This window comes from Pterocles gutturalis, unplaced genomic scaffold (genome assembly GCF_000699245.1).
Source record: "Pterocles gutturalis isolate BGI_N339 unplaced genomic scaffold, ASM69924v1 scaffold9222, whole genome shotgun sequence".
NCBI lineage: Eukaryota > Metazoa > Chordata > Aves > Pterocliformes > Pteroclidae > Pterocles > Pterocles gutturalis.
Window position 1 is genome coordinate 87386 of NW_010110197.1, and position 23661 is coordinate 111046.

Genomic DNA, 23661 nt, shown 5'->3' on the forward strand with positions numbered 1-23661 from the left:
TGATTACACTGCAGTAGACAATTAGAATGAATCCAAATTGATAAAGAGTTATTATTTTTATATGTATGACAGAGATGCTTCAGGTTTGTTTCTTGTTTTCTTGTTTTTCTGCCTTGTATCTGTCTCTCACATTCTGTCATCAACATCTTTCTCAGCTTGGTGTCACTCCCTCATCTGCCACCAGTAACTATAGCAAGATTAATTTATATTGTCTCTAGGTTAATGCGTTAAGTTGCAAGAGGCTGTCATTTCCGAGCAGAGCATTACAGTTTCTCTGACAACGCAATTACTCAGTGAAAGAGTTTTAATTTGTTGCCTGATGTTCTGAGTGGCACAACAGTATGATTCTAGTGAAACTTCTTTGCAGCTGCTGTGTTTTTCTCCATTTCAGGGAAGTCAGTCTTTAATCTTTATAATGCGAGAAAAAAACCCCTGTGATGAAATTCACTTTAGATATACATACATCTTGGTGACTTTCCAATTGTTTATGTCTTTGTATGCAAGTAGTGAGAAAAAATGAACCTTTTACACCATGTCTTCACTAAATAGTTGGTAACTCAAGTCAGGTAGTTTTTCAAAGTAAAACCACGATCAAAGCAGGAGAGGAGCTCCTTTTTTTTTGCCTCTGTTCATAGGCTCCAGGTAGCTCTTAAGCAGAAGAAGTACTGAATGAGTCTTGTTTGGAGCATTTCCTAAATACCTCGTGGTTATAACTCCTTCCCTCTTTCACAGTCCCTGTCCCACTTCACTGAGCCTGTGTTTGGGAGCCCTGGTAAGCACTGCTAGTGCTTTATCATTTACAGCAAATGAGGAATTAGGGCTCCAGCCCTAATTCAACTCCTCAAGCATCTGGCTGGGTTTTCAGGTACGATGTGAACCTATCAGTAGGGACTTGAGTAGGAAGTCAGGGGTCACAGTTGCAATTTTCACCTGTCTCTATTCAAGAAGAGATGGTGACTGCTCATATTCTCACCGGCTCCCAACAGGATGTGCTGCTGTCTTCCCAGCTTTGCAGTGGGGCTGGAGGAGTTGTGAAGGGAAGGGGTAAATGAGGTAAAAAAGAAATGCTCAATGCTAATTCTGACTATTGCTTTGATAGGTGTGCATTTACAAGTAGTGCATACAAACATAAATGGCTGAGCTGCTTTTTGTGGTTGTTCATTAAGAAGATAAGTAAGGGGGAGATACATGGATAATTAGGTAGTAATGAAGCTTGTATAAATACCAGTGCAGAAAAAGGAAAATTAAAGATGAGAAGATCACTAGAAAATAAAAGCTGTCTGCAAGCTGTTGAATCTACATTGCCTGTATTCTGAGGCATCTATGGGCACTGACTTCTTCTTGTTAAAATTGGGGAAATATCTACCAAGAAGTGGGAAAAATATGTAGGTAGTACCAGTGTTCAAAGAAGTAGACATGCTGCAGCTGAATCATTACAGAAAGCTTGACCATCCTATGAAAGTCATTAAAAGTATTATTTGAAATTGGCTTAGAGGTGATTTAGCATGTGATGAAACTCATCAGACTGTAAGCTGACCAAAGGCTTGTAAACAGTGGCTCATGCTAAATGATGGGGCATCTCAGTGAAAATAAGGGCTAAACTGGATACTTGGTAGATATTTAGAAGTTTGTAATTATCTTTTTGGTTCTTTTTTCTTTGACCTAGCAAATTGTAGAGACTGAACTATTGGGCCTGGATTTCTCATATGCTGATTTCTTATTTCTTCTTTGAAAACTCACGTGTTGGATGGTGTGTAGTAGAATCTGTGTGTCTTTCAGGCCCAGTTCCCTACAGGGCTGTGTGTCCTGGGGCTTCCATGTGCCACACAGCCAGTCCCTCTTCACCTCTGTGAAAGAAGCCTCTCTGCTGTCATTAGATTGGTGTGGTAACTGCTGTCTGCCGAGTCCAGCTACCTTTGTTATTCCTGTAGGTTGGGTGAAGACCTGACTTTTCACCTGAGATTTGTCCTCTCCTGATGGTGATGTTCCTAGTAGCTGCTGCACTCCTGAGGAACATTTGTTGATCTCAGTAGTTCAGAAGCATAGCAGCAACATATATTTTCTCATGCATTTGTTTACTTGAACAATAATAGGCAGCAATTTGTCCAGTAACTCAGATAGAAATGGCATCTTTGCTTATCTTCCTGACAGCAAGTTTTTGACTTCTGATCTACCTCTTTGTGTAGAAATAGCCACATTCACATCACCATATATCAATGATGTTTTGTGTTTTATGGATTTTCTTATTTGTCTTCACTTTGTCCCTTATGACAGCACAACTGGCACATGTTTTCTTCATGGTGTCAACAAAGAATAATGGAAAACAGTTGATATTTTCACAAGACTGAATCTCTTAGTTACAAAACTTGTTCAGTTATATTTCTCACTGGTAATACTGTCCCGTGCTGTGGACACACAGGCAACATTGCTACGCACTTGGTATAATTGCATTATTACTGTGACAACAATCCAGTTGACTGCATTGTCTTGGGATGCAAAAGAAGCATGTGATGTGTGTGTCAGTGCAGCAAAATAGAAAGCTCATGTGCTGTTATCACACCAAGTGTAATCTCCAAAACTCTGGAGAAGGGTTGTGGCTAGCAGAGGACTGCAAGCGTTATGAGCATGTAGAAGTCTTGTGGGCTAGGAACTTCCCCCATGGAGTTGCCATCCTCCTTTCTCTTGCCTCTTCCATAGCCAAATACAGATGCACTTCTTGATAAAGTAGAAGCGCTGATGCCTGAAGTTGGGTCTGGGAAAACAATTTACCAAGTGCTGTTGACTACTCAGAAATGTATATGGTGTTCTTCCATTACATTTCTTTGAAAAGTTGTAGAAAAATCTGGGGGGATTTCTGGACAAGCACCAGAAAACAGCTGTATTGCTACTTATGTCTATTTAATATTGCTCTTATGAAGCAGAGGTGTCACCAATAGTGCTTGCTACCGCACCACTACCCAAGAAGGTTTTTAGAAGAAAACATTCACCTTATTCCTACCCCAACCCTGGCTGATAGGGCTGGGACGGGGCATCAGTAGAAACCCCTTGGGAAGAGGAATTGAAGACATTGATCCAGTGAGGAAGAGAGGGATCTTAATAGATGAGGATGAAGAAGTAGATATGAAGATTTTCTTTTACACAAAATAGTTTTACCTTACTCAGAGGCTTTGTATTTGTATTATAAAAGCACGATACATGTTACCACTTGTGATTATTTATTTTGCTCTTTGTGGGTAGATGATCGTTTGTTATTGATTCATGCGCTGCGTCCCACTTTGGGAACACAGACTGCCTGTATTATGGTCTCGGCTTCCGTAGGAAGAAGAAACCAGTAGGCAGGTAATCATAGTGGTATGTACCAGTTTTTCTCACACAGTGATTGTACAAAGGTTCAAGCGTAGTAACCAAGAGCACACAGCCCAAACTGCTCCCTTTTTCTTTCCCCACCTTTTTAATTGTCAGACTGCAGCGGTGCTTCTGAGAGTTACCAGGCTAAATTAGCAAGGTATTGTAAAGGCACGTGCATTGCCATTGCCCATGAAGCAAAACTGATTTCAGACACCAGACAGAGAAAATGGGCACACAGAGCATGTATCTACTTGTGTGTTAGCTTTGTTTTGATTTGTTTTGACAAGCTTGGGGAAGCCTATGACTATTCATTAAGACATCAAACAAAAATTGTGAAGCTTTTCCTTATATATCAGCCTGGAGACTATTGTGCTACAGCTGCTGCTGATAATTGCAGCTGGATGCTTGAAATTAGCTGCTGGAAAGAAGTGTCTTTCATGGGCTGATAAAAAATAAAAAGGCTCTGTTTTGACGTAGACAGCTGCGCAGTGGTTTTGGCCACCAGAACTTAGTCTGGCACAAGTCAGGGGCAAGGGAACAGTGGGCAAGACCCAGGATGTGTGTGGATAGGTTAACCACTGAGGGGGCTGTTCCATAGGGAGGAGGTGGTGACCAGCAGGATGAGGCCTGGCTGATACGATCATTGCCCCTCAGTTCCAGAAAGGGTCAACAATCCAAAAGCCCTTCTGCTTTTAGGAGAGAGCTGCCCCTTGCCCCACTGATTTGTGCATTCAGATGTCCCCTGAATCCTGTAAGAAGAATATGGGCTCAAACAGTGGATCATTTTATACCTATGTTTAGTCTTAGTTTAGCTGATCTATCAGCTTAAGGTAACATCAGCAGATCTATCGGCTTAAGCCTGCAGAATTGGTAAGGCTTCTTGATATCCTAATGGTCATCCTGAAGTGGATGACACATTCAAAATGACTTGAAGACAGGGAAGAAGTCTGAAAGCACTCAGAAGGACCAGGAGTCAGAAAGGGTTCTTATGATGAAGAAAGTTGTAGGACTAGTCGATTATGAGACACTGAGTTAGAGGAAAACTACTTAGAAAAATATATTCTTTTTTATTCTCCAAGAAATGGGAAATAAATGAAAATTTATGCTGAATTCTCCTATTCAAGTTTGGAAATATTAATTTAATGTGGATGGAGTAGAATTTGAGTCAGCAAGGGGAATATATTATCTAGGTTTTGCACAGACCTTCACAGAATTGCATTGTTTTACACATCAAACATTTTTGGTTCTAACCTCCTAAATTATTTCAGGACAGAATTTCATATGTGAGAAGGTTGACATGGGAACTTTTATTTGTGTGTGCACTAGATAAGATTTCAGAGGCCTGGGCTCATTCAGTTTAGAAATTCCACTAAGCGAGAACCCTAGAAGTATCTTTTTATTTTTGACATGTCATTCTTTTCTTATAATTAATAATAATAAAGAATCCCAGTATTAACCCGTGTTTCAGTAGAGTATTACAGGGATGCCATCAAACTTCATTTTTTGGAGGAAGACTATTAGCACAAGAATTCAGGCCTGTAACTTCAAATTGACTTGGTGAAATTTCTTTGGTCCAGTCTCACTTCAAAATATGAGGCTGATGTATTGAAGCCTGAATGCTGAGGTTATGTGTAAGCTCAGGACTGTTAAGAAATCAGGTGGAACAGATCGCAGTACATGCAGTAGGTTGGGCTAAGGCCAGAATGTCCATTTCTGATGAATTGTCTTGCTTGTGTTGGCTTGGGTCACAGTGTTAACATGACGTTGATGCAGTGGTTTGGTTTTAACATACACCACATACCAAAGTATATTTACGCATTGGTACAAGTGTTGCGTATGTCTACTTTGTACCTTTGGGGTTTTTTTTTAAAGTTTCCCAAATATTTTGGAGTGAAAATCCAAAAGTGAGCCACAGAATTGTCTTCACTTCCCAGAACTGACAATAAACATGTTACTCAGGTATTTTAGCAAGTGTACCAAATGTAATAAAAGAGATTAACTGCCTTTTTTAAGATGACAGTTTACTGTGTTGATGCCACCCATGACAAGAATGTATATTCACACAATTTCTTAGCAACTAGGTCATACATGGTAGTTTCAGTGATGACAGCGAGTGTTCCACTTTCTGAGGGAATTTATTTTTTTAGACTTACTGGGACATTGGGGAGAGAAGAGGCAATCCTTAATTTTACTGCTAAATCTATTAGTTATAATGAATATGGTCTAATGTTGGGTTTAGAGACTCGAATGCAGTCCCAGACATTTAAGAGAAGATATTGCTTATGTTGCTTGAATGTGTGCTCTTGTACATTTTTGTATGCAAGTGTTGTAAGCAGTTCCACCAGGTGTGTGATGCTGAGCATCTGTTCCCATGAAGTGAGCATTAGTCTCCTGTTGGTCTTGCTTTAGTAAGGTGAATTTGAAGGAGCAGGGCTGGATAAGTGTTTGATTGCAGACTGGGGTCTGAGACAACCCCATCTCTGAAATTGAAAAAAAAAAAGTACATTGGGATTTCTGAATTTTTATTGTTCATTGGTGCACTTTGCCCCCAGTACATTCCAGTTAAGCTCTGAATAAAAATGGGAATTCAGAGTTATGCGTTCTCTGCTTCTTGTTTATTTTGGCAGGGAGTAGTTTTTTGGATCTGTTTTTTGCTTACATTACTCGTCACTGTATTTCATTATCCATTTTTCTTAACACTGAGGGTGACTATGATTTTTATCTGGACTTGCATTTTTGTGAGGGCTCCAAGCTGCTCATTGTTTTTAATCACTGACTGTGTTACATACTTCATAGGCTGCTGTAGCAGTGGAAAGCATCTAAGTAAACTGTAGCCTATACTTTGTGGAACTATGGGATTACAGACTGGATGCTTTTGAGTTGGCATCAGTATGTCTTTTAAGTGAAGAGGCTTATTACCACCCCTCTTCATGCCAGCCTCTACCAATTCTTCTCATATAAATACTGTCTCTAACATGATCTGTGAGTCCATGGATTTTCTTTCAGTATAGTAGTGTTTGTGAAGATTGTATTAAAGACAAGCAGGTCTGTGAGCTAAATTCTGCTCCTTTAAGCTACGTTAGTAAGTCTTGGATATACTGTACCAAGCTTGCCGTATCAGACTTGGTCAGAGATGAAAACTGTGTATCTTGCTGATTTTTAGCAAGCTTCCCCCACCCCCCAAATTCAAATTTGCCATGGGAACATGGATTTTTCTGAGGATTTTTTTTTTCCTCCTGGGAAAATAAAAACACTATTTCTCAGTCTGGAAAAAAAAGAAAATAAAATTGAGTTAATGTTTTAAGCTAGGAGAAGTCCCAGCTGCTGCAGGGTAGAGGTTGTAAGCACACAACCTTACACTCTGCTACACAGGATTTTGTCAAAGTGATGGTGACAAGAGCTTTTCCAGGCAGGGAGATAAGCAAGCCAAAAAAATTTTTCTTTTTTTCTTTTTTTTTTTTTTTCCTCCCAATAAGGAAATTTGAATTTGCAGAAATTTCTTGTTGTGGGTTTGGTTTTTTTTTTAATTGTGACTTTTTGCCACCATTGAGACAAGAACAAGATGGAAATACATGAAGCTTGCAGAACATAATTTTTATAACAGTAGAACGGGGGAAATAATTTATTATCTTCAAAACTTAAAAAAGCTTTTAGTGATCTCTTCCTTTTTTAAATTTTGCTATGAGGCAGTTTTTCTGTAAAACAATCTACTTAATGCTCAGCAAATTGATTTCCAAGATTTTCTTGTATCATGTAGTGAGTTTTACATGTCTGTTTAGATCAGGAAAACTTTATTCAGCGTACCTATTCTGTCAGTTAGAGACAAGCTAATAGTTTTAAAAGCAAATGTTTTTACTCACTACAAAACTCACTGCAAAAAAAAAAAAGGTTAGTCTTTTAAATAATTAGTATTTTGGTAAATAGGTAGGAGCTTTGATTGAGAAGCAGCATGCGTTTTCTTCAGTGATATATGAATACAGAACAGATGTAGAAAATGCTAGGCTTCTTGGTAAAATCAATGGTACTGTTAAAGTGAACATGGAAAAATTAGTGTACAACACAACGCCTTTAAAGGAAAGATTTGTGTAACTTCTGATAATCTATCTGTTGTGTAGGTGCGTTTTGTTAAGGTGTAAGAAGGGGATGGGAACAGGGGTGGATATTGAAGGAATACTTTGCTGCAGAGCTCGCTGGGCAGAAGTGCTGAAAGGCAGGAGTCTTCCAGTGGGTATCACAATGAAAGGATGGGATCTTGCTGAAACTCCAAAAATAAATAGGGAAATATTATCATCCACATTTCCATATACAAATGTCATGGAACATAGTTACTGGAGATGGAATTATGACCAGAGGTCTTCATTGTGAGGGCAGTTGTTCAGATGCTGCCTGTTGGGGGTTTAGGGTGCTACTCTTATAAATCCATGCATACACTTGATGTGAAGTCCCACTGAGCTTAGAAATTTCATCTGAGATATAAAAAAAATTCCTGTCTAATGTAATTTCCTTAATAGTACACTTGAAATAGCTATTGACTACATGTACGTATAAATACATTTGGTATTTTGTCTGTGTTAGTGTGCCACGTGGAAATCCTAGCTTCGGTTCTACAATGTTACTTGTGACCATTGTCCACATTGAAAATTTCAGACAAACAGCCTGAGTGAACCAGTGTTAGGAGGGAAAATGCACATACAGAGGCTCTAAAAAACCGTGTTTTGCATAATAAGGTGTATTGGATTCTTTTTGTTTTCTTTTTAAATCTTTGTGAGAATGCTAATGTAACAGAGGTGTTCTAACAGAGGTGTTGCCAGTTGTCTTCTGTCAAAGCTGTCGTTAGTTCTTGATGTAGTACCAGCCCTTTGTTTTTGAGCACTCAACTAGGCTGTACTATGCTTTGCAAATAATCCACGTAAGAGTGTGATGATTTTGTAGTGACTTAAGATTTTGTGCTTTATTACAGTTCAAAGCCAAAGAATAAATACCAATAAATATATCCCATTTGAGAAGTTTTTGAACCTTTATTAAGAATACTGATATTGCATTCCAGTAATTTCCATGTTCTACTTGCCTTTGGCAGAGCTTTGCTTTTAAGATGTGTATTCTTCTGATATACATCTTTTAACAATTTCATTTGAAATTCATATTTATTTCTGTTATCTTACATGTATTGCTCCTTTCAAAAGTGCATTAGGGAAGTATTTCTGATGAGAATTTCTTCTTGCCTTTGTTAGAAAAGTTAGTTCCTGAAGTTTCTTCAAAGGTATGGTTGCAGTGGAGTTACTGCGGTTGGTGGCAGAAGTCCAAGTTACGTCTTGTAAGTATTGGTTAGGAAAGATAGGATGACTACAGATAGCTTTATTTTATCAGAGCTGTGGTACTATATATGTCTTTGTATTAGGCTTTTACACTGAAAAGGCTACCCTGAGATTTAATGGAGACCTAATCTCCTACGGAAGGTTTTTAAGAATAGATTAGACAAAAGTCTGTGTGACTCTTTCTGTGCAGGAAGTCAACCCAAATGTTTTCTGCAGAGCTCATCATTTCTTTTATCTGTGGGGTTTACATTTTCAACACCTCTTCCTTTTTATTAATAAAAAAATAGGTAAGCTAGATTATTGATGATACAGAGGACAGATAATTATTACAGTGAAACATTATTAGAAAGAAGATCTGTTGGTTATTTATCAAAGGGATAGCATCTAAATTATTTGGGCCACCAACCTGTCCAGTGAGAGACGTGCACCTTCATTTCACTTCCTTGCACTAAAGGCTCCCCTCTCATTTAATGTCTTCATCAAGGCTCTGAGCAGGAGTATTGGTGACTTGTTTAATTAGTTCTGGAGGGAGCAAGTTATGAAGGCCGTTTTATTTTCTTGCATCCTCCTTTAAGGTGAGAGCCTGGGGAAAGATGTGTGTGAAGGGTTCATAACAAACAAAGCAATGGTCAGAAGTCAGTGGGGACCTGGATACTCCAAACCACCTTTGTGACCGCTGGCAGGTCCCCTGAATTCCGAAGAGTTGGGGGAAATTCCTTCTTTGTTTGAAGAGCTCAACCTGTCCTCACGCCAAGAGCAACCTGTGGGAAAGCTCTAAGGGAGACGTAAAGAAACTTGGTTGCTGCTTCATCTGCCAGTATGTGCATGCAAGCCAGTTTATCAATACACAAAATGTTCAGTGCCAGCTAAATGCTGGCAATTTAATGTGTGGTCTGCCTCTAGCCCACCCTGTACTGTGGGGGCTAAAGGTAATTATTCTTCTTATCAAATCAAGAGTCACTTTGACTAGGAATGGCATTCTCCTCCTTCCACATTGTAAAATGCCTTTTTATTTAGGTAATTTATGCCAAGAGGCAGTCAGTTTTCCCCTGCCCCCAGTGGACTGAAGGCACTTGTTATAGAGCTGTTATTTGTATTCTTCTTGTCGCAAGCTACAGAATCAAGGCTCCTGTTTGTTGTTTGTTTGGGGTTTGGTATCTTGATTTTTTTTTTTTCTTCCTCAGTACAGCTAAAATATTTTCTATTACAGTAGTTGTTTTGATGTAGTAGAGTAGACAGTTTTGGACCTATTTTACCATCAGTTATGAAAGCACTACAAGCAGAGGATGTTTTTCAGTCTTTCTCAAAGCTTTAAACCTCTGCCCATCATCATGGTTTCTGAGTGCCTTCCATGTAGAGGGAAAGGCAGCAGGAAAGTCCCTGATGTATCACAATCTATTTAAGTTAGGAATTTACCTATGTTTTGAGTTTAGGGAGAGTCCTGCAACGCTACAGATCTGCTAGAATGTGGAAAAAACACATTGTCTGTACTTTGTCTTGCACCTGCTACTTCATGTAACTGTTCTGTGAATCTTGTCCTCAGTCTTGGTGCAGCAAATATTGTCCTGAAGTATAGAAGGAGTGGTTCCCTCTAATTTCAGTACACCTGGAGACATTTTTTTACTTCCAGTATTGACATAAGGCATGTGCTCCATCAAAAGACCTTTCTGGAGAAAAATGTGGAGCAAGTTTCCCTTTGACTCACTCTCTCTGTGTCTTTTTTTTTTTCCTTTTTTTTCCTTTTTTTCTTTTTTTACCCTTTTTTAAAAATTTTATTTTATTGAGTACTGTGATTTGGCATTTCTTATGACACAGGAAATCCTACGCTAATGTAGGCACTGAAGCAAGCAGAGCGTTGTATTAGTTGAGAATCTGACCGTGCTCAGGGAAGTTGGATCTGGCATCCTGCATCGTTATCTGTTCTCCCTTTCCAAGGATTCACCTGCCTTTTGCTACTCTCCACTGAGATCCATAGAAGGGCACACAAGGACATTTGGCCTTTTCTTTGGAATCTTCTGAAGGCTGCCAGGTAGCTTTGCATGCTTGCTTGAGTAAGTTATTTCCATCATCCCTTCTATATATGGCAGCAGCAGCAGTTTCCCTCATCGTAGCATTAAAAAGGTTTGAGCTACTGTTTATTTTCCTGTCAAAATGAGTTGGTTTCCTTAGGTCCAGTTAAAGGTTTAGCAAATACTAATAAGCTCCAAAACAATTACAGTGTAGTGTTCTGATTTTTCATTTCCTGTAGAGAACTCACTGAATGTCTTGTTCCTCAGAGTTCATGTTATACAGACATTTTAAATGTATTGGTAAGGAAAAAGAAGTATTTAAATGATGTAAAACTATATATTTTGTCATTCCAGTAGTGCCAAAATAGCTGAAAATATTTTCTTTCAACTCTCCAAGCACAATTATCTCTAGTCAAGAGTCCCAATGTGAAAGGATTAAAGAATATAGTAAAAAAAAAAAAATTAAAAGAGAAGATGGGGAACTTTATTCTTGGTCTTGGTGTGGTGGTTTGAAAAATTCTGATATAAGTAAAAATTCTTATGTTTTGGGGATGTTTATGCATGGCATGCACAAACTGAAGGCAGGCATCCTCTCTGTATTCTCTAAAGGGTTGCTTTTTGGTGCAGCTGTTCTCATGTTCATCTGTTAGTCCCTCAGCTTCCCACGCATTGGAGTGCGGTGGCCTGGGGCAGAACGGGAAAGCAGGTCCTTCCCAGCTCTTTTCTTCCCAGCTGTGTGCTGTGCTGACAGCCCCCTCCCTCTGGCTGTGGCTTCTGCAGCCCTGACCTCACTCCAGAGCCCGAGTCCCGTATCCCCTATCTACGAAGTTTTGGCTCTCACCCTTAGCGTATGCTGCACCTGCATTTGCCCACCAGTCAACCCAAGTCCCTCACGAGAGAGAATCATGGAAGAACGTATTTGAAAATACCAAACTAGTTATTTTCTTCCAACATATATATTTGGAGACTGTTTAAAGCCTTATATACACTAGGTAAGGTGTAGGCAAGTGGAGCTGAAATGTCATGTTTTCTTATGATTCCTCTATCCACAGAAATTGAGTAGAGTTTGCCATCTGAATTAGAGCATTGGCCAAAGTAGGCTTTTTTATGTGAAGTAGTCTATATCTGTATCCCGCTGTTTTCCAGCATGTAACTTTTTTTCCAGCAAGTTGAGACATGACTGTTTCTGATAGAAATAGACTTTGAGACTAGGATTCAATAGAAATGGTGCATTTTTCACTCTTAACAGACTTGATTCTTGTTTGGAACTATACTTTTTAGATGTGTTTTCCTAAAAGACAGGACAGTCTCTGGATAATATACTCAGCTGGTATAAATTGGTATATCACCTTTGCCTTCAGAATAGATGTGCAGCATCAAAAATCTATTAATACCTGGCAAGCAAATTATGGAGGGATTTTTTGTTGTTTTTGTTCTGTTTTTAAATTTGCATTGAAATCACATAAGGTTTCTTGTAAACTATTATGTGATTACTAAAACTCAGGTCCCTGTAGGGGTGCAGTTTTCTTTGGAAGCAGGTAAAGTTTGCAGCAGTTGTGCCTTTTAGGCAGGTTCCACAGCAATTTAAGAGTACTTCCTAGATAAATAATTTAATTCATATACCAGTATGACTGAATTCTTACTGTTCCACAGTAAAAAAAATTGTGTATATTGCAGGATTAAAACTTCCAGCAGCTGCATCACTTGAACCTGCACATTTGGACTTTGTAATTCCTCCGTGTTTCATTTTAACTGTCAGTAATGCCTTAGCCCAGGGGACTGAAGCCTGTATCTGAAGAAGATGTGCTAACTGCGAGTTAACAAAGAGTCTGATGGGATGAGGAGGACGACAATAAAAAGCACACTTTTGTCTGATGGTTGTGGGTTTTCTCAAGTGGTGGTGTTGTATACACTGTGTATTGCTGAGAATATTGCTACCTGCACTGTTGGCTTTCCCCACGCCTCACCAATATTCTCACCATCGCCCTGAGAAGGGTTTGGGTCAGGCAGTGCTCCTGCCCAGAGCACTGCAGTGCTCCGGCTCTGGTCCCCACCATGCATGGCCTACGAGGGGCTGCGACCCTTCTCTGGAAGATGGGGCTTTGAGTTCAGCTCTGCCCTTGTCACGCTGTTTCTTCTGCCATGAGTGCATTCAGCGAGAAATTCCTGAAGAGGGATATGCTGACACTTGGTTGCTGCATCAGGGACAGCAGCAGGTAAGAGGGAAGCTGCCTCCAGGCAGGCAGCCCCAGCCCGGCTCCTTTGGCTGAGGTGAGCACAGGTGAGCTGGCTGCTACCTGGGTACGGCTGCGGCTGAGGGATGCGCTTGAATGAGTATGGGTTTTATTCAAAGTCAAAGTGAAATAAAGAGAGCAACGTAGGCCATAAGGAGAAGCAGCATGAGAAAGAGGGAGGTAGTCACAGAATCACAGAATCACAGAATGTTAGAGATTGGAAGGGACCTCGAAAGATCATCTAGTCCAATCCCCCTGCCGGAGCAGGAACACCTAGATCAGATCACACAGGAACGCATCCAGGCGGGCTTTGAATGTCTCCAGAGAAGGAGACTCCACAACCTCTCTGGGCAGCCTGTTCCAGTGCTCTGGAACCCTCGCTGTGAAGAAGTTTTTTCTCATATTCAAGTGGAACCTCCTATGTTCCAGCTTGCACCCATTGCTCCTTGTCCTATCAAGTCCAAGGCTTCTGAAGCAATATAATAATCTGCATCACCGAGGGAGATCTCCATGTGTGTGTGCTTCCGAGGACAGGATAAAGGGAGAAAGAGACCAGTGGGAAATACCTGTGGGCCCAGCTCTTTCCTTTTCGTATTGCCTTATGGGCCAGAATCTGTAGCTCCTGGTTCTCTCACTGAAACTGTTTACCTTCCACCTGTGCTGCAGCTGGCAGTGCTTTGCAAGTTACCGCATGGGGACAGGGCATTTCAGTAACAAGTTAATTTAAATAAATATTTCACTATGGACATTTATAGTCACAGAAATAGCTAAGTAAAACCAGCACCCTCTTCTTCAGTAGAGCAGCTCCAAGTGTGCACTCAGAAGCAAATTTGGTTTGTATAGCGACCCGAAGAAGTGACTGCAACCACAGACACAGTGCAACTGTTAATGAATGAAGTGCAGTCTTGTCCTTATTGTGCTCTGTCAACAGAATTTAGCGGTGTTTTCGGGTTGCAGAGTCTCTGTTACTTCAAGTACTGCAAAGACAAGAGATACTGCAGCTTGACATTTGGCTCACAGGCTGAGTACAGGAGGCTGGCACTTTGGAAACGAGTCACTCTTGGTGAGTGAAGTGAACCGAGAAGACCTCAAGAGAGGTCAGACTGCACGCTTCATGGTGCCATTGGTAGTAATTTTCGAGACAGAATGGTTTACACTTTTAGAAAATACATTATATTTTTTTATTCTTTAAATGCAATTAGATTGAATTACTGATGCTTACTAAGGGAAAATGGCCATGAATTAGAATAGAATACTACTATGAAGAAGTATTTTAGAAATCTCACAATATCAACTTTCATCCATTCCTGTTTTGGTCAACGAGCTGTTGGTATGATATTCATCTCCCAGATAACTCCTCTCTTTATACTGTGTGAAAATAACCCTTAATTGTAGAACACGACAAATTTTTCTTCCCTAAATGGACAGGAAACACAATTCTCATATGCAAAGGAAGTTGCCAGTAGATGGGGAGGGGAGTTCTCTTTAGTCAGTCACCCCATAAGGAACAGAAGGTCGTTTTTGTCAAAAACCCACTGAGTTAAATTAGTTTAAAGTCTCTGTATGAATTTAATAATTATGTGTTTGACTAACAAAGAAGCGGGTCCTTGCATCTGAGTAACATAAAAGGAATGTCCATTTGTATAGATAATCCACAAACCCATGTATAAGGAACGAAAGTGCTGAAGAATCTTTCTTTTGTTACAGGTTCACTTTAAGCTTATTGCCAGGGTACTTGCCATGATCTGAAGTCTAACACTGTAATAGTGTCATAAAAATGACTTAGAAAGCTCAGGTGCTTTTTACTGCATATTATATTAATTTTGGAAAAAAAAAAGGATTAGGGCTACACAATATAGTGCCTATAAAGTGACATAATATGAAACTGGAGGTCAAGAGTTTCTGAATGTTAATTCCAGGTGTGCCACCAACTGTAACATCTTGAAAAAATTCCCTGTACCTCATTTGTGATGCTTTTGCTTATGCTGAGCAACACCCTTACCTACCAAACAGATGTTTTGTTCCATAACTTTAAAATCAGTAAAGCTGTACTGGAAGTAAATAATAGAAACAGTATTCTCTCTGTGAGTCATATGTGGTGTTGGTAGGTAGTCTTGTCCAAAGCAATAGAACAATGTCATTAAAAAAATTTTTCTTTCTTTCCTTTTTCTAGCACTTAGAGCTGAAATTTATATCTCCTCAGTGTGAAAATGGTTTCTTATTACCTAGTTTGTAGAACCATGGTCTCACTTAGAGTGAAATTTAGGCCCTGAAATGGGCTATATAAAATCTGAGATTGGAGAGTGTAACTGCTAATTAATTGGTGTTCATGATGACCCTGCAGTTGAATTCCGACCTTAACCCAAAAATTTTAAAAATAATGATCTCAGAAGTCAAACTGCTCAATTCTTGTCCGAAGTCAGTGTACCAGTGCAAATACCGTTGTATTTTGCAGTCTTTGTTCACTGACAGAGTCCTAAAAAGATGACCTAATTTTTCAAATAGAAAAGGCTTTGTGGCATTAACTGAACCTGGAAGTGCTCACCACTGTGGAAAAACAGGTCATGTAGCAATTTAATGTGCACTCAAGAGTTTGATTCTAGACTCTTGATCTTTTAAATATTCATCACACTAGTCTTAATATATAGATGCCCAGAGAGTGATGTGTGCATTGCAGTGAAAAATGCAATGAATGTATAAATTAGTGTTGAACAAACCAAGTTCATTTTGAAACAACTGGTCTGGACAGCTGCCTGGGCTGGTGTTCTTCAGAAAAAAACAGAATGGATTAGCAGAAGAAAAAAAAATGCAGCTTCCTTCACTTTGACAGTTGGTGTCTTTTGAGAACTTCTCTTGTCTTGATGATGTTCTTGAGTAGAATCTGTTGGAGGAGCACTACATTGTTGACCTATAGAAAGGAGATATTAAGTGATAATTATATATACAAAAGCATGGATAAAAGCCCAATAGAGTTTATCACTTTGTGGTTTAAACATTTCCAAACCACGAATGAGAATAGCAGGCCATATTTAATAGCACTTTGGGCTGATATAATACTATTTTGCATAAATATTTGCTATTTCATTTTAAAATGTACAGTAGGTGTTATGCATGGGTAATAATGCATTGCCTGTTTCCCAAGAATGGTTGGGATATTAATTATATTCTCAAAACACACTGCAGATAATAAGTACTAAGCATTATTATTATTATTATTATTGTTATTAATTGGGTTCATTTAAGATGAAAAACTGCTAGAGTTGCACAAGTCCTTGGGCACATTATGAATATTTTAGCAGTGTTCATGCCTGATGTAAATAAATCAAAAATAATTTCAAAATACATTTATTTTTACAGATTATAGATTGTAATTAATCACATCTTTTTGCTAGGGGAGGAGGAGAACTGGAACTGACCTCTTGGCAGGTCTCCTAAGCTTTAGCTTTTCACTGAGATTCCTCTCTATTATTTTCATATGCAACTCTTTTTCTGCTGCCATGGGGTAAACTGTAAATGGTTGTAGCCCCACTGCCTTCAGTGGAATTGCACCCATTTGCCTAAGGTGTCTGTCCTCTATTGCTCTGAAATCTCCTTCTTTGCTCAGGAGTGTACAGAGTATTCTTTTGTGTATTTTCTGGTTCATCCATCTCCAGAACTACTTTCTGTTCCTTACATTTAATTGGGCCTGAGCATCACTTGTATCCAAAATTCAAGGTTTGCAGAGACAAATGCACAAATGCTGTCTCAGCCTGTCATTTACTGAGGAATTACTTCACTGTGTTGAAAGAATCTCCCATTAAGAACAAGGTTCATGAGAAAGCATTGATAGTTTAGACCTGTTTTCCATGTGGATATGAGCGCTATTTGTTCCTGTGTTCAATAATGAATAAGATTCATTTTTCCTGTATTTCTGTTGTATTTGATTGTGCAGCACTAAAACACTCCAGAAGTTACAGTTGTGTAATTTCAATAGTAAAACACTGTATTTTACATCCAGTTTCAACTTTTGTTCTTATTTTTATGTCTCAGTAGACTTCAGTGGAATGCCAGAATATTAATAAATGGGTCTTTGGAGTATAAGTCTCTAAGACTCCAAAGACATGTGAGTCATTTATCAAAAGGTTACTGTAAAGAAGTAATTTGAATTTGTAACTTTGAAAATAATTTTATATATATCAAACCACAACACAGCGGTAGTAGGGAACCCAATAAAAACAAGCAGTACTGTCAGGTGTATGTAAGCAGGCTACCAACTATTCATATTGCCAAGAGGTGAAAGAATTTCTGTAATAAACTCTGGTCTTGTCAACTGCAAATGTCAGAAGTTGGGAAAAGACTGGGCATATTAATCAAAGTATGACTTTGAGTTATGAACTTGTCATGTGGCTACGAAAAAGGAAAATCTAATCATAGACCATATCAGGCAATGAATTGCCACCATTGGATTGCTGGACTCTCATCCAGAATACCTTATCCATTCTAGTCAGCCTTATTTCAGAGAGATGAATTCTCACCAGAGCAGGTGTGGAAAAAAGGGAATTAACATAACCAGCAAATGGCAATCTATCTCAAGAAACAGGAACTGAGTGCTGGGAGCAAATATGCTCTAAATAAATGCAGAGTGCAAGTGTGCAAGCAGAGTCGACCAAAACACAGCTACATATGGTAAAACGAGATGCCAATTTTAGAGTAAAAGGATATTTACTGCCTAGCAAAAGTCAGAATTTCTCCAGCTTTCTGTTGAGTAATGTTCTGGGCATGGCTTTCAATAGGAGTTGAGGGAAAACTATGGGGAAATGGCTTGTGTTCTCTTGTGACCCCTAATTGCAAAGATGAGAGTTAATCAATGAAGGTCCATTTGACTCCTCTGTGGTATGTTTCCTACTGTGAAAGGCCATTTAAGACATTGGCTTAGTGAGGTGAATTATTTGGTGACGTGCTTACTATAAAAGCGAAACACAGATATGGTGTGTTCATTTTTGAGTTTTTGCCATATTACAAAACCAATAAGGCAAAGATCCATGTTCATTGACCTTTTGCTAGGCTGGTGCCTATGTTAGCATTATCATTAGTCCCTGTGTTAGGCCCTTTATATTGCTTTGGAACTGAAAAAATTGAAAAGGTACAAGTTAAAGCAGGCTCATGTCTTAATCCCTGGTATTTGTTGAGACCGAATAAATATAATGCTCTTTTGTTGACTTTTCATTATAATAGATGCTGCTGAAGGACATAATGATAGCCAACCTTTTGACATAATTGTTTCAAGAATGAACTTGCCCACGCTGTTGCTTAAAATCTTTGGTCTTTAATACCATAGCAAAAACTTGGATGATACATAGAGTTTCAGAACAATAATTTCTCTGAGACTCTAATCCACCTAAACCAATTTGGACATGCTGTACCAAACTGCAAGCTCCCTCTGTGAGTTCAGATCAGATGGATCCTGTGAAGGTGGTCAGCTGTCACCCAACTGGTATGACTGGTATGCAGAATTTATCCTGGTGGTTAGTCATTCTCTCTCTCCCAATACTACCTTTAGCTCCACAGCTGAATCACAGTTCTGTGACCACAGATGAGGGCTAACCGGTACCTTTAGGTTTATGGTACCTTGCTATCAAGAGCATCCAGCAACAAATCTCCATTGTTAAGTTTTCAAAATTATCTTTCCATTCTGCCACAGGGGCTGTGTGACCATGCACGTGTAGATGTGCCCAGCACCATGCAGTAGGATACATTGGTTCCCCAATACAGCATCTGTATTTGTATGAAAAAAGCAGTACTTCTTAGGGCTGAAGGACTGTGACATGTGAAATGTACCCCCTGCCTTCCTGACTCCAAGTGTCGTGGCCATCTCACTGTGTGTTCCTACAGCTTGTTCAGTGGTTTGTTCAGCAGTCTTTCACTTCACTTCCTTTTTTTTTTTTTTTCTTTTTTTCCTCTTACAGATGGACAAAAGAGGAAGAAATCATTAAGAAAGAAACTGGACTCATTAGGAAAGGAGAAGAACAGAGATAAAGGTAAAACTAAATGAGTACATATTTACCCATGGGGTCTTGAGTTTTGCATATGAGATCTCTTTAGTCTTAAATGTATACTTTCTGGAGTAGGAAAATGTTACTGAGCTGATGTACTGCCTACGTGTTTATTTCCAAGTTGAAAAATATCTTATCTTTGTCATTAGTATAACCCAGATCTCTTCAACTGAAAGTTTATTTCCTGGGAGAAAAGGAGGAGTTAAAGGACTGAATCTTTTCTTTCTTGTTCTTTTTTCCCATTTTCACCATCCAGTGCAGAGTGTGGTCTGGGTAACATGATCCAGTTGTTTACCTGCATTTGCACTCTCTTCTTTCAATTTGCAAAGCATGTGAACCCAGCCCTGTCCAAGCAAGTCAGTTGATTTGCTTTTCTTTTTTTAGCCATAGGAAAATAGCCGTTGTTTAAAATATATAAATGCTTCAGTGCTACTGATCAGTTGGGCTTTAATAGACTCCGTGTGACATGGATTTGCAGATACGATTGGACTCTTTTGTTTGGACACTAATCAGCTTTATGGCCTGGGTTCTAATCCACTGTACCTGAACTGTAATTTGCAGCCATTTGAGCTAAATCTAGACACTGAGACCTGAAAAGTGTCTCTGAAATTGCAGTTTTCTGCATGTAGGTAATTGTGCATCTAATTTTGTGTGCCCTTCTGGAAAAGACATATGGAAAAGTGGTAGTAAAACTCAGTATTAACACCCCAGTTTCACAAACACACACACGTGAACATGTACGTTTATAACAAGAGAAGTGATTTAGTTACTCTGATGTTATTGTTATTGAAAAAAATTAACATTCCCACTTCAATGTTACTTTAAATATTTGTCAAGAAGAAAAAGCTTTCCTTTTAATTTTTGTTTGGTGACTTAATATATGGGATTAATATTTTCTTGGTTTAAAAATGGCTGTGGAAGATGTTTGCATTAATCCCTCTAAAACTGAAAATCCTCTGACATTTGTTTGCATAAATCCAGTTGCCCCAATGTTGGGTTGTGAGTAACAAATTTTTCAGTTGTTACGATAATTACTTGATGTAGGACTGAGCCCACATGCAGGATGAGTCATTGAGGAAGAGATTTAGTGATTTTATAGCCACCTTTGGGAAAAATTCTATCTTGTCCTGCTCCTGTCAATGCCTTGTATTTGGCTGCAGTGCAATTAATCAGTCTTGTTGCTTAGTTTCTTGTTTGTTTTTTTTTTGTCCTCATAGTTCTCCATACAGTTAAAAGTGCAAAGCAGCATAGTTCTGTGCAAATTCTTATTTTTTCAGTGCATTTGACAGATACTGATGTTCTTAGTGGTCTGTGGGATGCTATTCTATATTGGAAATGACTAACCACTTACTGCCTTTTTTTTTTTTCCAATATGTTATATCTGTCACGAACTTTTGATCCACTGAGAGCTTTTATCCTTCCCCCCATGCGGGCAGCATGACTTCAGTAGTCTCATTGGAAAGTTTCTATTTAGAAGCTCTTTTGAAATTTTAAGTACATTTTTATTTTTTTATTCTCACATTTTTCATTGCAGTTGCAGATTTTAGCAGTAATAAATTGATTTGGTATTTTACCAGAGGCCTAATCTTGTTGTGTCACCTGAACCTGGTGGATCTTTGCAATTGAACTTCCACAACTCCTCCAGTGCCTCTTTGGTGCCGTGACATGAGATGTGATATTTTCCTTTTGTGATGCCTATAAATGCTTATCCCAGAGTTGCTCTTTATTCCTCTAAATTCTCTGTTGCCAAAGATCTTTCAGACAATATTTTTTTCTTACATTGCTTTGTACTCTTCTGTGATTTCCTTATAGTCTTGTTTTGTTTCAGCTCATCTCTGTTTCTGATAATTTTACAAACATAGTGGTTGAGCACTTAGAGATAATATTACTTTATACTATTACATTTCTGTTCAGGGACGTTTCTGTTCAGGGATTTTTATTTTTTTTTGTGCTTCTCCCTTGCATGATAGCATTTATACTCCATTCTGTTAGTAACTTTCGGGATATACTTTCTGTTTTCATTCTGATAGATTTTCTGAGTGCACTTTGCTGTTTAGGGCTAGTAGTTGCCCACAGCAAAGGTCAGCATTTTGTACTTATTCATCCTTGTACATATTTATCTACTTCCTGTTTTTCAGCATTGCTCATATCTTCTGGTTAACTATACCCAAGCATTTTTAAAAATCGCTATGCTGATTCTCTTAATTTTACTTCCCTTCCCCCTCCCCTACTTTTACCTTCAGAGAATTTAAACATGTTGCTTTTGTGCTTTCTCCCATCTTCCACTGCCTTATTCTCATTTATAGAGATGTCTTGCATACTCTCTCCATGTATAGAGCATTATAGGAGCACCCCCTGAGGGGAAAATGCCCCAGCACTACTCAAACAGCAGAATGTGTATTTCTCTCCTTCCTTCAGGACATCTGTATTGACAGAAGTATCAGGTTGGTCCGTAAGGGTACAGAGGGCCAGGAAATTGCAAGGAATCAGGTTCCCAACCAGGTTGTGTCCGCAGAGTGAAAAGAAACCATGTTTGCTCTTATTTGTTGCCAACAGCAAATACTAGGCGAAAATAGCCCTGAGAACACCATATGGCGTGTAACTTCTCAGGGTTTCTGTCCATGGTTGTTTCTGGTATACTCTTCTCTGCCCCTTCTGAGTTATTAAAGATCATCTGCCACACAGATACTCACTGAGCAAGCTCTTAATCCATGGCAGCAGAGGGGATGAGCAACCAGGAGGGTGCCAGGTTGTGCCATGCGGGCTGTCACCTGGCACAGTTGGTGAAAGGCGGCTGTTTTCCTGAGGGAAGCAGCAGCACCAGCATCTCCCCCAGCGTCAGGGGTTAGGAGGAACAGCATCACCCAGCTTTCAGGTGATGAGGTGGCTCTGCAAAGAAAAATGTAAGGCCTTGTGCTGCTGGTCTCCAGGAAGGTGAGCCTGCCGTGCTCACATTGTGGCTGAGCCCACCACCTTCCCTGAACAGTCTCTGTGTCATCCAAAGTCAGAGTTAACCTCCCTCAGCATGTGTGTCACAGCAAGCTGGAAGTATTATCCTGGTCCGTTCCATGATGGTTTTTTAATAAGTGTTTCTACCGTTTACTTTATAAAGAGAGTATCTTCCATTTCTGGGCAACCAGTCCAAACCAAACACTCCACACAGTGGACGTGGGTGTGCTCACACAAAACGCTGGGAGCACGCACTTACCCACCCGCCTCCGAAAAGAATGCCTTCCTTCTGTTTCTTTTGGGGTTTTTATGGGGGTTTTTTTGGTAACTAGTCCAGCTGCTCTGTTGCGAGAAGGAAATGGCAAGACCAGGCCGTCGGAGGGGAAGCAGGGAAGCCACTTTCCAGAACACTTCATACAGACGAGTTGTGACTGCCTTAACGCAAACAGCATTTCCATCCCTTCAGCATCACTTTTCTAAGCAGAGTTGCAGTTTGAAAAGTATGTAATTCCAAACATTTTGAGTTTTCTGTATCCCAGCCTGGGAGACCCCATGTACCAGGACAAGGAGCAGCTGAGGGTCTCACCTTGAGTACGTGCCACCTGAAAATACTTTTTTTGAATAGGCTCCTGAAGGTAAATCTCCTGCAACATTGTGTGATCCTGTGTATGGGTTGCAGTCAGAGATCACAGAGATGCGCCTGGCACAGGAAGCCACAGAGGTGGAAAAAGGACCACAGTGCTGATACCAGGGATGCAGGATGGATGCCTTGCTGCAGGATGCAGGAGGTGTGAGCCTTGCACAGCTGGTAGTGCCTACGGTCAGTGTTGTGTCTTTGTGTGTGGTGAAGGAGCAGGGATGACTTCTGTCCTTGGTCTTACCCAACAGACCCCCTCCTTTAGCGCTGACATGCGCTGAACTGCCCTAGGGTGTAGGCTTCTAGAGTAGTCCTCTCTGGGGAGGTACCACCTCTCTCTGGTTTGAGCCCAAGTTAGATCTCCCTCTCCCTGTCCCACCAGGTGTCTCTGCTTAAAAAGCATAACCAAAAGGATATGGTGCTCATTTCATCTAGGATTGTTTGGAGATTTAATCACTCATATTTTGGGACTCAGTCCAATCTGTGGAGTTTTTTCTCTCCTAACATCATGTTTTATTTAGATGGATCTATCAACCTGTCTATCTGTTAAGTGAGAGTTTCAGCAAACTGTCATACTTCTGAAGACCAACAAAGATATGAAAGTAAAATTGAAAGCACTTTAAATGAGATTCATATCTTTATTTTTTCCTTTTTGACAGGTACATCTATCATCATCTCATTAAAAGGGGAAAAAATTGTAAAATAAGTGCTTTTTCAATTGTTTTTACATTTCTGAGTGACTCACTAGAGCAGGATATAGCAAAACTTGCTGGATGTAAACAGATGAAAACAGCACTCCACCCAGATATTTAAGCAATATTTTCAGCTTCCATCATTCAGTGTCTTTGCTTGTTATTAATGGCCACCGTGACTCTCAGTCGTGCTGTCTACATTTGTCTCCAAACATTTGCTTTAGCTGCTGACAAACAGTACTCAGGCTGGAGGAGCAGTAAAATGCCAGTGCTGCTTGGAATAAGACATTCTCGGGATGCTCTGCATGCTGACGGCTGGGTACTGTTCCCTGACAAATCCACTGCTGATTTTGACAGCAGCAGAAGTGGAGCCTTTTGTCTGTCTCCTGACAAGTGATACAAGGGTCAGTGTAGGCATGCCTACTTGGAAAGTACACACAGGCAT

At 39.6% G+C, this 23661-nt stretch overlaps 1 protein-coding gene across 1 annotated transcript in view; it reads left to right on the top strand.

The window, feature by feature from the left end:
• The window catches only part of ARHGAP6 (Rho GTPase activating protein 6), a gene marked incomplete at its 3' end in the record, with an annotated part of 106910 nt that overhangs the window by 61644 nt on the left and 21605 nt on the right, over nucleotides 1–23661 (top strand). Inside the window, exon 3 of the mRNA XM_010073246.1 lies at nucleotides 18852–18923. Within this exon, the coding sequence (XP_010071548.1) occupies nucleotides 18852–18923 (72 nt within the window). The remainder of the gene's footprint in view (nucleotides 1–18851; nucleotides 18924–23661) is intronic.